At 42.8% G+C, this 13,423-nt stretch overlaps 1 protein-coding gene across 4 annotated transcripts in view; it reads left to right on the plus strand.

The window, feature by feature from the left end:
• LOC125763378 (lateral signaling target protein 2 homolog) overlaps positions 1-10,658 on the plus strand; it is a 113,870-nt gene extending 103,212 nt beyond the window's left edge. For all 4 annotated transcript variants that reach the window (XM_049426490.1, XM_049426492.1, XM_049426491.1 and 1 more), the window contains 4 exons: positions 7,691-7,788; positions 7,874-8,212; positions 8,635-9,188; positions 9,414-10,658. In XM_049426490.1, coding sequence (XP_049282447.1) covers positions 7,691-7,788; positions 7,874-8,212; positions 8,635-9,188; positions 9,414-9,837 — 1,415 coding nt within the window. In that variant the 3' untranslated portion in view covers positions 9,838-10,658. The remainder of the gene's footprint in view (positions 1-7,690; positions 7,789-7,873; positions 8,213-8,634; positions 9,189-9,413) is intronic.
• Positions 10,659-13,423: the final 2,765 nt, after the last annotated feature.

Raw genomic sequence — 13,423 nt, forward strand, 5'->3', positions numbered from 1 at the left:
ATTGGCACACGACCAAGATTATCGACTTCATTAGCATCATCGTAATCATCGTAGCTGTACGCTCGATCGACGTTCACATGTTTTAATGTGGGGAAAAACTATCCTCAGGATCCCTCAGGGAAGGATATAGAAGGGAAAAAACGAAACTTTAATATCACTCGAAAGATCGATCTTTCTTATTGTGATGGTGATGTTAATATCCCCTTTTTGTTCTCGTCTGTCTCTTGCGTAAAAGTTCCTTCCGCACACCAGGACCAAGCAATAGGACCCTACTCTCAAAAAAGGACGAGGACATATGGCATGTGCCTGCCTGCTACCAGCCATTACAGAATGTGAAGATGATGGGTGAATTAACGATTAAAACTCTAAAACCTCCACCACCAGAAAAAAACCCTTTTTCTGTACGAAAGCGTGCTGGCTGGGTCACATGGCGGAGACACAGAAAGACATTGCCTAACTTTAGGCTTTAGGGAATGAATCAATGATGTTGTCTCGCGCGTATGGCTCGTGCCAGCGAAGCAAAAGGAAGCGACAACGGTAAGACGCAGAAAGACAAACACTCGAACCCCGGGAATCAAGATTTATTTTCTCACTTAGTTAATAGTTTTACGATCGGTTTTCGTCCCTCTTCCTTCCATCCCTAACACGCTTTCTCGCGGAGGTCCTAAACGCATTCACCGGGATTCCGAACTTTTATAGACATTTGTTATCTTCTCTTGTCCTTTTAGGTTTTTTTGTTTGTTGGGGAATAGGTATATAAATATAAACTTCTCGGTAAACCCCATTTTTGGTGCACGAAGCAAAAGGGTTCGAGCGGTGTAATCTTTGACTTTTCTCAGCTATCTTACTGTCCGTTTCGTCGTTTGTGGTTGACATTTAACACCACGGCTCTACCTGGCACAAGGACACGTGTCTAACAAAGGAATGGAGAAGCTTTGAAGACGCGGGTTTTTTCCCTTTTTGCCGGCCTTGAAAACAATCCGGCATGCTTCACTATCACGAACGTGTATTTTGAAAGGGAAATTTTCCGTAAACTGTCCTCATCACAATACAGCGCACCTGTTCTGCAGATGGTGTTGTAATCTTTTGCCCGAAAAAAAAACAAAAAAACAAAACAAAATAAACCTCACTTTCTTACATTCTCAAATCGAATATCAGGAAGATGCAAACACTTCTGTAATCATTTTGTTTAACAATGATAATAAATACCCCCCGTTTCGACCACTTCATTTTGCGATAATTAATTAAATATTTAAATGTCCCCTTCTCAATTATTCACCTGTTTTTGGATGGGTTTTTGTCGCCCCGGAGGGCGATCAGTGTAATAAAGTGCGCTATTTTAATGCGATTGAATGATAATCATCGGAAAACAGTTTTCCCCCATCCCGGAACTTCACAACTTCCAGTGTGTATTATCGTCCTATCCACAAAAAAAGGGTTAATTTATGAGCATGGCTCCCATCAAACCCACAAACGAGTCTGGTTTTACCTTACCTTCGGTGGAGGACTTCATTTTATAACTTCCTAACAAACCGACCCTCTCTGCTTCAAAGGGATACAACAAGTAGCAGGCAAAAAAAAATTGCCAACCTTATTTACTTTCGTTCATCTCCTTTCCGTCCTAGAGTCCCATTAAATATGCATTTATTCAACCGGAATCGTACCCCCGTGCTTAAAAGTACGATTCGGGGAACCCTTTTTTTTATTCGTTGCGCACAAGGGTTTCGTGGTGCAATTCAAATGAGACATCTCCCTTTCGTTGCTATTTTTTTAAACTAACACCACCAAAACTACCCTTATAATTTTCTCTCTACTCTCATTTCGTTACGCAATTCGTCCTTTTTTAACATTCCATTCCGAGTTGTTGAGTGAATCAAAATATTTAAATTTAACCCCGTGTTTTTTTTTTCTTCTTCCCCCTTGAATAGGGGTTGGGTTACGGTGAAAAACCAAATTTTCCAAATACAAAGAAAGGGATAACAAAAAATCCCCGAACCTGTTGAGGTGTAATTAGCCTAATCAAACATCACCACATCGAAACACCCTAAACATCCTCGCTTTTTAAAAAAAGCAAAAACGTTCTCCTTTATTATGTTGTAATGATGACAGCAGCAGAATGAAAAAGGGGTTGAATTTTTGATGTTTTTTTTTATTTGTGTAATTTGAATACGGCTGTTGGTACAGAACGGTGCACGAACCAATCGCGATCGTTCCGTACGCGGACATTCCACAATTCATCAAAAGCGGCGCCACTCGACTGCCGAGAGCCGCACACAAATACACACACACACACACGAGATCTGTGCGGGATTTATGTCTTATGATGGTTGATGGTTGATGGTTGCTTTCATTCCGTTTCGCCATCCACCGCGGGAGAAGGCGGCAAGAAGGAAACGGCTCGTCCATTTTGATTCTTGGCGGGATTTTTGTTATACCATGGCCACGGGAAATGTGCCTCATTCTCCCCGTTCCGGGGGTGTAATTTAATTGCAATAAAAATGGTTTTAATTGAAATTTCAAATCACGACTTCTGTGCTGTTCTGGCCCCCCTGTGTGTGTGTGTGTGTGTGTGTGTGTGTGGGGATGATTTGATAGTTTTGCTGCGATTTTTCCTTTTTCTCTCTCTTCGCCTTTTTGTTGGTTGCAAATGATACCCTTTTTGTGCTATTTCCCTTTTTACCGTTTCGAAGAGAGGTTGATTCATCTCGCTTTTCCCGGCGATTCAACCCCCCCAAAGGTGGGGGGGAGGGGAGGAGGAGAAGAGTCAGTTGATAAACGGTAGTAGTGGTGTGTAATGATTTCGCGATTCTCAGAACTCCGACTCCGATGGATGGGAAGGCACGAACTTCTTCGGGGAAGTTGCATAAATTGGCAATAAAAACAAAAAAAATAAGAAAGAACGAATAATCTCCCGCCACGCCGAAAAACATTAAACATTCTGGGAAAGTATCATTCCCCACAGATCTCCCTTCCGTCCGGTGGTCCTTTTGGGTGGGGAGCAGCAGGGATGTTCTCTCGATGTGCCGCACAAATAAGTGCGCGGTAGCAATAAAGAGGCCTTTCGAAAGAGCGCAGGAAAAAAAAGACCCGTATTCTGTTCCGACCGCGGCAAAATGTTCGTCATCAAACGTGCGTCTGGTTGTGTGTAATAATTGTAATTACAATAGTGGAGATCATTTTTCTTCATTATGGCCATATTTAAGCATCATTTTATGCGACTGCAGCTCAGTTCCAATTAGCGTACCGTCACGCTTTTTCACGAGCTCCCCAACAACTCTCCTTCTTTCCCCCTTTCTTTTCCTTCCGGCCTTGTCTTGTGTGGACGATCAAACGGCAGTTGTCAAAATGTACCATGTTTAGCATTCCATTCTCACCCGGAAAAACAGGATAAATAGCGCGACGAAGACAAATGAACTTACCAGACAAAGGCCCAGGACGGACAATACATTTTTGGGGAACGATTCAATTTACAAATAGCGTAAAATCTTTCCCTAAATGGCAAAAACTCCCTTGTAGTTGGGGTGCGGAAAAAGGGGAAAACCACAAGCCCGTTGGTTGAATGGTTCATTGGACCGTGAAAAATGTAAAATTCCCATTTTTATCCTTCCATTCGGTGGAAAATGGGATGTAAACACAAACGCACCCTCGCTTGGGTTTTTGGTGTGATGGAAAATTCAAATTTTCCACGTGCGCCATCGTGATAGGATCATATATGAACCAACTTCATTATGTGACGAAAGAGGATTATCCTACGGAGCAGTGCTAGGGGCATCATCGAACAATCGAATTCCGTGGTCAAGTTTAAAGGAAAATTAATGGGATTTTGGTGCAATTTTTACAACCGATACACCACATCGACCGATGTTTTTCCCGGCTACTCGTGATTGTGACCATCTGGACCAGTCCGTTGTTAAAGATCAATCCCCACACACACACACTCACACAAGCCCGCTTGTCGGAAAAAGGTCATTCACGCAAAAGGGGTGAATTTTGCATCCCTCTTTTCTCTTTCCTCTAGCAAAAAGGGGTAGCAGCTGGCAAGCGCACTACTGGTCAGTAGTGGCCGGCCAGTGAGTTTGACCGGAGTGGTTTCACACACACAGTTTGCATACGAACGTGATATCCTGTGGACGAGGGATGAAATTTAAATCTTTTCACACTTCGTACAATACAATTTTATGGTTCACTGCATATGTGCCACCGTGTGGAAATGGGAAAGAGGATCCAACGTTTGCTGGTCACTTTGCACGTGAAGCTACTGTACGAGAAAACGGCAATGGAAGTGGTTTTTGAGAACTTCCGATTGCCTACTTCTGTGTGTCCGTGTCCGGTGAGTTTATTATTCAAAATTTATGCAAAAGAAAAATCACCACCACTTGCCACCACCACCAAGGGGCCCAAGTCGGAATGGAATCGCGCCGATCGTTTTTGATTTTTGTTTCCACTCAGTTTTTGATGCGGTCAGCACAGCTCGGTATGGATTTAGGATTTAGAAAACGGAAGCACATTCGATGTGATGAATATCAATGAAGCTGTGCAAGGGTACTGTTACTGATGCCGTTCTTGGTCCACCGATTGCTGGTTGAAGTTGGGAAGAGCAAAAATCAATGCTGCAATAAAAATTCATACTTTCGTGATATCAAATATTCATCATCACCTTTATCACCGGATGGTGAAGAAAACCGACAGCAAGATACGATGGGCTTGCTGGGCAGCTGAGCACATTGGGGTTTTTTTGTTGGTAGAATTCTTTTTTGCATACACATTTGTTTTACCTTAAACGAGTTCACTTTTGGAAAAATCAAATGCACTCCATACGGACTTATGTCTTTTCTTTTGCATCTGTTTGCTCTTAAAATAATGTTGGGTGAAAAGCTCCTCTCGTTTCGAGTGGCTTTGTAGGAAAAAAATAAACTCTTTCAGAATATTCTTTATTATTCTACAACGAAATTGCGTGAATAAGATACCCCAACTAGTTTAAATAATTACATATTTTGGGACATTTTAAAAATCATTTTAATAAGATTAAAAAATTCTAGAGTTACTGATGACTTCAGTTTTATATTATACTTCTCTTCGGAATGGGAAATTATTTTTACATTGGGATTGAAAATCTAGTACCATACGACAAGTATTCGAATGATGGTAAAAGATATGCAAACCAACAAAACAACAAAAACTCCATACAAAACATAAACGACATTCCCAGCCGAGCTGAACCGGGAAAAGGACGGCCCTGTTCTGGTCTCTCGATATGGTAAGACCTCCTTTGGAGTGGTCTCCATCTTCATTTCTTCCAGCTTTTCCCCTCCATTTCGTTCTTCTCCCATTTGCTCCCAAGCTTATCGGAACGGCGTCACCATCAGCCGTTACATCGAACAACCCCGTTATGTGTCCGACTCATCCAGCAATCAACCAGAAAACAGCAACAACGACAAGAGAAAAAAAATCAATCATTCCTCATTTTACGTTAGCAACAAATTTCATGCAATTTGTTGCAAGTTTTTACAAACAATGCTGGTGTTGCGTGCGTAAAAAGCGCATTCAGCTGTGCCTTTTAACCCCTTTTTTCATTCCATCCCGAGCAGGGGTGGGATTTTGTAAATATTTTTGGGTTGTCATAAATTTTGAAATTTAATTTTTGCCCATTTTTATTTTCATCCTTTTGTGAAACACCCTCCTCCACCGTCTAATTGCACGATATCATCAGTGGGTAAGCGTTTGTGCGTTTGCCCCTTTGTAATCATTATTGCTGCTTGGCTGGCAGAGTGTGATTCCGATACCGATCAATCACCTTCTCGGAGTCGCGTGAGTCCCGAGCGATTGTGACACATCCTCCGGGTGCATTCGAAATGGTGTGCAGCATCGTTGCAGTTGCGCCATTTCTCTAGCAGTAATCAATTATACCGACCTCTCGTCGTTTATGCCTGTATCGACCTGGTATCGACCGTACGAATCGGCTGGCTGCTGGTTTGGTTTGAAACCCATAATTCACGTTATAATTTTTAATTTCTGTTTAACCCCATCCAGGCTGCAGTTCAAAACGAGAATCCAAACGGGTTAGTGAGACGACATTCGGGTGTACCACCCCAAAAACGTGCCGTCTTGTCAACCCTTGCCATTGGGTGGAAACGATTCGGAAATTGTGGAATTGTTCATGGGTAACATCGGTTTGGATAATTGACAAAACAATACCGTTGATTTGTCCGATACGATGCTTGCAACGCGTTGTCTTCTCATGTCATGACTCTACACACAAATATACACCCTAGCAGTGCAGTAAAATAGATTTTTTAAACTTTTTCCCTTCACACTTGACCAACGTTTTAATGTTTAAGCTTTGGATCAAAAATCGTTTGTTAAATGTGTTTCGATTTAACCCTCGTTACAGCTCGAAAAACCACCACCACTATGGGACATGGTCCATAAATCCATAAATCCTCTCGTGGATTTCAAATACTTGAAACTGATTTTTATTGTATTTTTAATTACATAAATCATTACAATCATCAGCATCCAAAGCAATACATTCACAGTGCGCCTTTATCGGGGGTTCGTCGCTTGTGATAAGTTTTTCGTTTTTCGATTAATGTTCAGTAACCGTTAATCGTTTCTTTTTTTCGAATATAATTTTATATGACCTAGTTTCCAAAGCAAGAATACTTGCTACATTATATTCTTTTTTTACTTCACTGACCTACAACAACAAGGGGTTAGCTAGAATGACGCTGTACGTTACAAAAGTCATTTTGTTGGCTAAAAACCACCCTTGAACTTGGAAGTTTCTTTCATCCCTTTTTCATTTTTTGGTGTTCCACCGGCCACCGATAACATGGATGTGTTGTTAATGTTGGCTTGTTACGCCCTTGTTATAATGTTTTCCATTTTTTTTCTATTTATTGTCCCCTTAAAAATGTAAGGAAACGGATTTTGGCAAACGCTTGCGGAAGAGTACAGAATGTTACTGTCCGTATGAGTGGATTTTGAAAAAAGGGAGAGTGAATGAGATAAAGCAGAAGCTATACTCTACCTAAGAGAGACTTTCTCTTCCCCCGGGGTGTCTTTCTTTCGAACGGGGAAAAAGGGGTTGATGTTGGACCCTTTACCAGGCACACCAGGCCAGTAGATCAAAAAATGCATTTCGTTATCGTAACGCACACGCTTTAGGGGAATCCTTTCCGCGTATGACGCACCGGAAAATCAGAAAAAGGAGTTTTCCAATATGTCGCATAACGCTTTTTTTCTAACCCTCTTCCCGGTCGTGTGATTGGTTCGTTCGGTGCGTGAAAAAAATCAGTACCGATTTGCAAGCAAACGCAAAGTACAAATGTTTTGATGGCGAACCCTCTCGAAAGAAGGAGCTTCACCTCGTTCACACAATAGCTCGTGTCCTTGACACAAGTCTTAATGCAACACCTTATTGCAACAGGCCCAAGAGCGTCTTAATGATGCAATTTTGTGTGTTCCCTCCTTTATCCTTATGCCATTCAGCGCACGGCTTTGAACTGAGATTTATTAAATCCTGTACACCGGGTGGCGTTAAAGTGCGTCACAACACAATGCCTGTTTGTCCTAGGTGTTTCCCCCTGTTTTTTTTGTTGTTGCTAGTAACAATTAAAACTAGGTCATTATCAAGAAAAGTGTGTTAATAGTGTGTTCTTTTGCTATTTTTTTTCCTTCCCTCCAACAGACGATATCGACAGCGATCGTGACGATGGCAGTGACCGCGAGAACCTCAGCAGCCCTATTCCAAACGAGCGTCCGGAACGAACCACGCCACTCAATCTGGTAAGCCGTTAGACATTTAGCTGCAACAAAACGGTTTGATTATTAACATTTCTTTCCCGATTTCTTTTCTCCAAAATACCCAAAGATCACGGACTCATCACGACGGACACCATCGCCACCGGCCTCCAGTGCCGTCCCGGGTGGAGGTTTAGGCGTTGCCCTGGCTGCCCTTCAGAACCATCTGCCCCTTAGTTCGCTGTTCCTGCAGAATCAGCTCGGGCTGGGTGGATTGGCCGGTCTGTCCGGGCAGGACATCGGTATGCTTCAGCAGGCACTTCAAGCACAGCAAGCCTCCCTCCAACAGCAGCTGCAGCAGTACATGCTGCTCCAGGTGCAAGGAAGTGCGGCCAGTGCGAATGGGAATGCTGCTGCGGCGGCCACCGCTCAGGCTCAGGCTGCTGCCCAGTTCCTCATGCAAAATCAGGTACACATTTTATCACACAAAATCCTAGAAAATGGAACTGTGTTTTCTGTAGGACAAAACCAATGTTTGTTCGTTGTTCTCTTTAATGCTTCCGATTCGCGACTTTTCGCGCCTTCTGGATTGGGTTACAGCTAAGTCTAAGCTTTCCCACACAAAGCTGTTCCGTCACTGGGTCTGGCAATGAATGTACGAGTGGAACTCGGTCTCCCAGTAGCAAGTCTATCACCAACGGTAGTGCTGCTACTGCTGCCGTCATCAGCGAGGGACAACAGACCGTATCTCGAACATCGATGCAGGTCACTAAGTTTGCTTCGCTGTTTGGCATGGCTTTCGTCTAAAGAATCGACCAACTTAATCACCTCCTCAAACCTCGTCTAACGACTCGACTTCGTCTCTCTCTCCACTCTCTCTCTATGTCTCAGGTCCAGCAAGCCGTCGCACAGTTACAGGCACTGCAGAAACAGCAGCAACTGAAACCGACCAGCTCCACACCAACACCGGGCGCCACAGCGACCAGCTCTCCACTGCACAGTCCCTCCGGGAGTCCGGGCCTACATCATCATTCCACACAAACGGGCACCATGCTTGGTGCGAGCCAAACGACACCTCCCAATGTGAGCCAGATGAATGTGGGTGGCATCCTAACACCTTCCACTCCCGGTTCCGGTGCACATACGCCTCAGCTACAGAAACATTCCGCTGCACCACGTGCCCTGGAACCGTCGCCCGAAGAGACGACCGATCTGGAAGAGTTGGAACAGTTCGCTAAAACCTTCAAGCAGCGACGGATAAAGCTAGGTTTCACGCAGGGCGATGTCGGGCTGGCCATGGGGAAGCTGTACGGTAATGACTTCTCGCAAACAACCATCTCCCGGTTCGAGGCACTCAACCTGAGCTTCAAGAACATGTGCAAACTAAAGCCACTGTTGCAGAAATGGCTTGAGGATGCGGACAGTAGTATCTCCAATCCTGGCGGGTAAGTGTACATAGTACTGGTGGTGGTGTGTTCAAGGAATCTTGTATGTCTAAGAGATCTTATCTCTTGAGGGAAGAATCTCACAAACCTAAGAAGGTTCAGAAGATATTCAAGATTCTTTTCAAGTTTAAGACCCCTAAGAGATCTCAAGATTCTGAATCAGATTCATCCCAGCATTTACTATCTCCACAAGTGACGCTAATCCCAAAACATTCCACTTTACAGACGCATCTTCAGTCCAGCCGCCCTGTCCAACACGATGGCCACACCGGAAACGATGGGCCGACGGCGCAAGAAGCGTACCTCAATCGAAACCTCCGTCCGGGTGGCGCTCGAAAAAGCGTTCCTCGTCAACTGCAAGCCGACGAGCGAAGAGATCTCCACCCTGGCAGATAACCTGTGCATGGAGAAGGAAGTTGTCCGCGTATGGTTCTGTAACCGCCGGCAGAAGGAGAAACGAATAAACCCACCCAACGGTATGGACAGTCCGACGCATTCGTCCGCCAGTGGAGAACTATTTCCCGCCAGTCTCGTACCGGGTCTATCCTCACCTTCGTCCGCGTCCGGTGGTACCGGTGGACATCATTATGCGCCGCACCATCACCACCATCAGCCCCACACACCCGGGTCCAGCATCAAGCAGGAATGACCGCACGGACGGGCTTGCGTTTGGTCCCCGACAACGACGATGGCGGTGGACCGTTCGGAACAACCCCAGATGGCAGGTTACCTGCACTGAGCAGTGAGTCAGGATTTCATACCGGATCACGTATCCCACATATCAGCCAACGGGTGCGCCGGGCGTGGATTATACGGTTCATACGCACCTGTGTATACGCACAGAGACGAACACAATCAATGCTAGTAAGTATCGTCGGGTTTTTTTGTTTTTTGCATACGGATACAATCGGAACGGAATAGTAATAATGAAACGGGGAAAAGTGCTAGCGCTAATATAGTCACAATGAGATACATACATGCGTAATATGCTGCTCCATACGTAGTTTGATTAGTTTGATAAGAGATGTAGTAGAGGGAACTCGAACTCTGGAACTTTGGAGTATGTGGAGTCGCTCAGAAGTCAATGTATACCAACAAGTAATGGGTGGTAAAATTCAGATTCAAGGGTGCAGCCACCAAATGCAATGCTTGCGACGGATGGAATCGTTTACATCCCGGTTTTAACCATTGTGAAAGGGCAAGGAGTAGGAGTCGAAACCCCTCCCAAGAAGGTGGAGTTGTACATAAAGAAGCAAACGTAATGTAACATTCCAATACGTCGGGTTTGTGTGTGTGTTTCAGGAATGTGTTGGTGTTGTTCGACGAAGAACTTTTCACACTTGTTTTTCCGGGCCTTTTTTCTTTTTCAGACGCACACACACACACAAACAGAACAACACTAGCCCCTATACTTTCTAGGTCTCATTTGCTTTAGTTTGTTCCTTAAAATTATAACAAAAAACAACCACAATACGAAACAAAAAGATGGAGATTAAAAAATGGCGAAGTACGGAGCGTGTTCGAGCGACAGAATATCCAAAGAAGCTTAGATTATTACGATTATTAGGGCGACACGAATGATAAGGGAATGTTTAGTGTTGCGCTACGTATGAAATAATAGAAAACCGATCCCCCCCACTCGGACAGGATTGATGTGTGTTTGTCTCTGTTTGTCGTCGTCGTCGTCGCTAGAAAGAGGCTCTGATTACAAAGATTGGGTGTTTTGTGGATCACAAAACTCAAGTTCCAGCAAAAAAAAACAAAAACTCTGCGTGCGTGTCTTCCATGAAGCTGGCAAAAAGACGTGTGTGGCGGCACCAAGCGACTACACTCGACAGTCCCCAAACTCATACCCTCTGGTTTGTTTCCCTTTAATCCTACCATCCTTTCCTTTAAATAACAAAAAACCCCTCCACGAACGGATTAATGTTCCTAAGAATGAAAAAGCGGCACAGATATATAGTTATATTGAGTCCTACTTAAGGTTTTTGGGGCTCATCTAAGCATCTAAGTGCTAACGAAAGAGAACGATAGATAAGTTAGGGAAAAGTTTAAACAAAAACCAGATATTTAAGATACATCGTCGTCGTCGTCGTCCGGTCGGTGGAAAACCATTAACTGTATCACGGCAAACGCTCGGTGCTAGTACGCGATACGGATAATCGTTTTCTGCCGCCGTTCCTAGTAATTGAACCGTCGAGGAAGCTGTACTTCAATGAGCAACAACGAACCGGAATGTCCTCTCCGTACGCGGAATGCGAAAAGGAGCTTATTTAATTTTGTTACTTAGTTAGAGTGAACCGAAGAAGATGCAATCATGATGATGATAATTTACACCTTCTTTCTCTCTCCTTATGATAAAATGGATCTTGTTTTGCCAAACAAAAATTTGCAGAAAAAAAATGTTTTCGTTTATATAGTTTCTTTTCCTTTTTGTTTCTTTGTGCAACTTTTGTTTCTTTTGTGTATCTCCTATTCTTGCGTGCGTGCGTGTGTGTTTTTTTTTTGTTTTTATGTAAGTGCGTTACATCTTCCATCTTCTTTGGTTTTTTTTCTTGTTTTTTTTGTAACATATAAAAGCTATGCAACGCACACATACGCGCAACCGTATGCGGTTCAGGGCGAATAATTTCTTAGTGAATTCAAGCTGACTAAATGTAAATGAAAGTAAGTTTCGTGTGCAACCCGTGCATTACAGCACACTGTAAATAATTAACCAAAACAAAAACAACAACAACAACAACAACAAAAAACATCAACAAACGGCAAAACAAGTATAACAAGGAATGTAAAGCGCGATGTAAAGCAAAGAAAGCAAGGAAGAAAATAGTTAAGAAAGAAAGAAAGAGAACAAAACACACACAAAATCACAGAACAAACATTAGAAAAGACAAAAGTGAAAATAAAAACTCCCTAATAAAAGTAAAATTGTATAAAACGTGACTATTAAACCGTTTTCCATCGCCAACAAAAAACGATTAGCTGTGGAAAGAAAAACAAATTTAAACTTGCAAAGTTATAATACAGAACTCTATATTTTTGTTTTCACTTTTTTTCCTCCTCATTTTGCACAGTTTAGCTTGTTCCTCTTTTATACAAATTACATGTTGCATTCGAGAATGTCAGTTTGCCTGGTTCTGGTATTCCTATGCCTTCAAGTTTTGCTCAGTTTCTTGCTCTAAGCACAGTTTTCTTTTTCACCATTTAAGGATAACTTACAGAAGAGACTTCCTCTTTGCTTCTACGCTAAATATATATTTTTTTTTATATATATATCGCAAACACAACCCAAAACTGTTCTGTGAGATATATATATTGATTTGTGTATTGTTTTGAATAGTGTGCAGCGTCGCTTGACTGCGTTTGACGATCGTTTTTTTCTGTTTTTTCTTTTCATTTTTGTGTTTTGTTTTTGTTTGAAGCTAATTTGTTTCACAATACAGTTGATTATTAATGCATTTTTTTCGCTTTTTCACGCTCTTACTCTTTTATTGATGCACTTCAGATTGATGCAGCTAATTATTATTGGTTTGGCGGCGCTATGCATGTGTGTTTTGCCTTGTTTTGTTTTGCACGTGTGTTTAAATATCGACTACTCTCGTGAAGAGGAGAAGAAGTGGAACGAAATAACTGGGAGGCTTGATTGGAGTAAATATATACGTTCGTTCTATTGCGATTGTTTCTCTCGCGGACCGGTTAGGTTAGGTTAAGTCATATTCTCATCTTCAAGTTCCACTTAATTTCGTTTTATCCTTTTTTTTGAAAGGAAATGAGTCTTCACTATTTGCTTCCGGGGTTTTTATGTGGTTGTTTCTTCCTTTACTGTTTATTTTGGTGTATACTATCTACCTGCACGCTTCCTTTTTAATCCAGGCTCCAGAAACAGGATCGTCCCGGTCATTCTATCGTTCCATTGTTCCGCGTGGTTCGATTTTCCAGTGGCCATTTTATTATTGCACATTTTGACACGGTTTTCACGGCATATTGGTGTCTTATATTCTGTAGTATATTTGGCTTTCCAGGAGAAGTGTGCGAATCCTCTGTTTAGGCGGTATCCTCCTCTCGTTCTCTCTCTTTCTTCTTTTCTTCTACAAAAAACGAAACATTTCCTTCTTCCTTCTTTTTCCACCGTCGATGTCACCCTTTCCCTTACACACCTACCCCTGCTGGTTCTCAGTTCGTTTTACATCATATCCTGGCATAGAAATCTCTACACATTCTTCACTTTCCCGCTT

The sequence above is a fragment of the Anopheles funestus genome, chromosome 2RL (genome assembly GCF_943734845.2).
Source record: "Anopheles funestus chromosome 2RL, idAnoFuneDA-416_04, whole genome shotgun sequence".
Classification (NCBI taxonomy): domain Eukaryota; kingdom Metazoa; phylum Arthropoda; class Insecta; order Diptera; family Culicidae; genus Anopheles; species Anopheles funestus.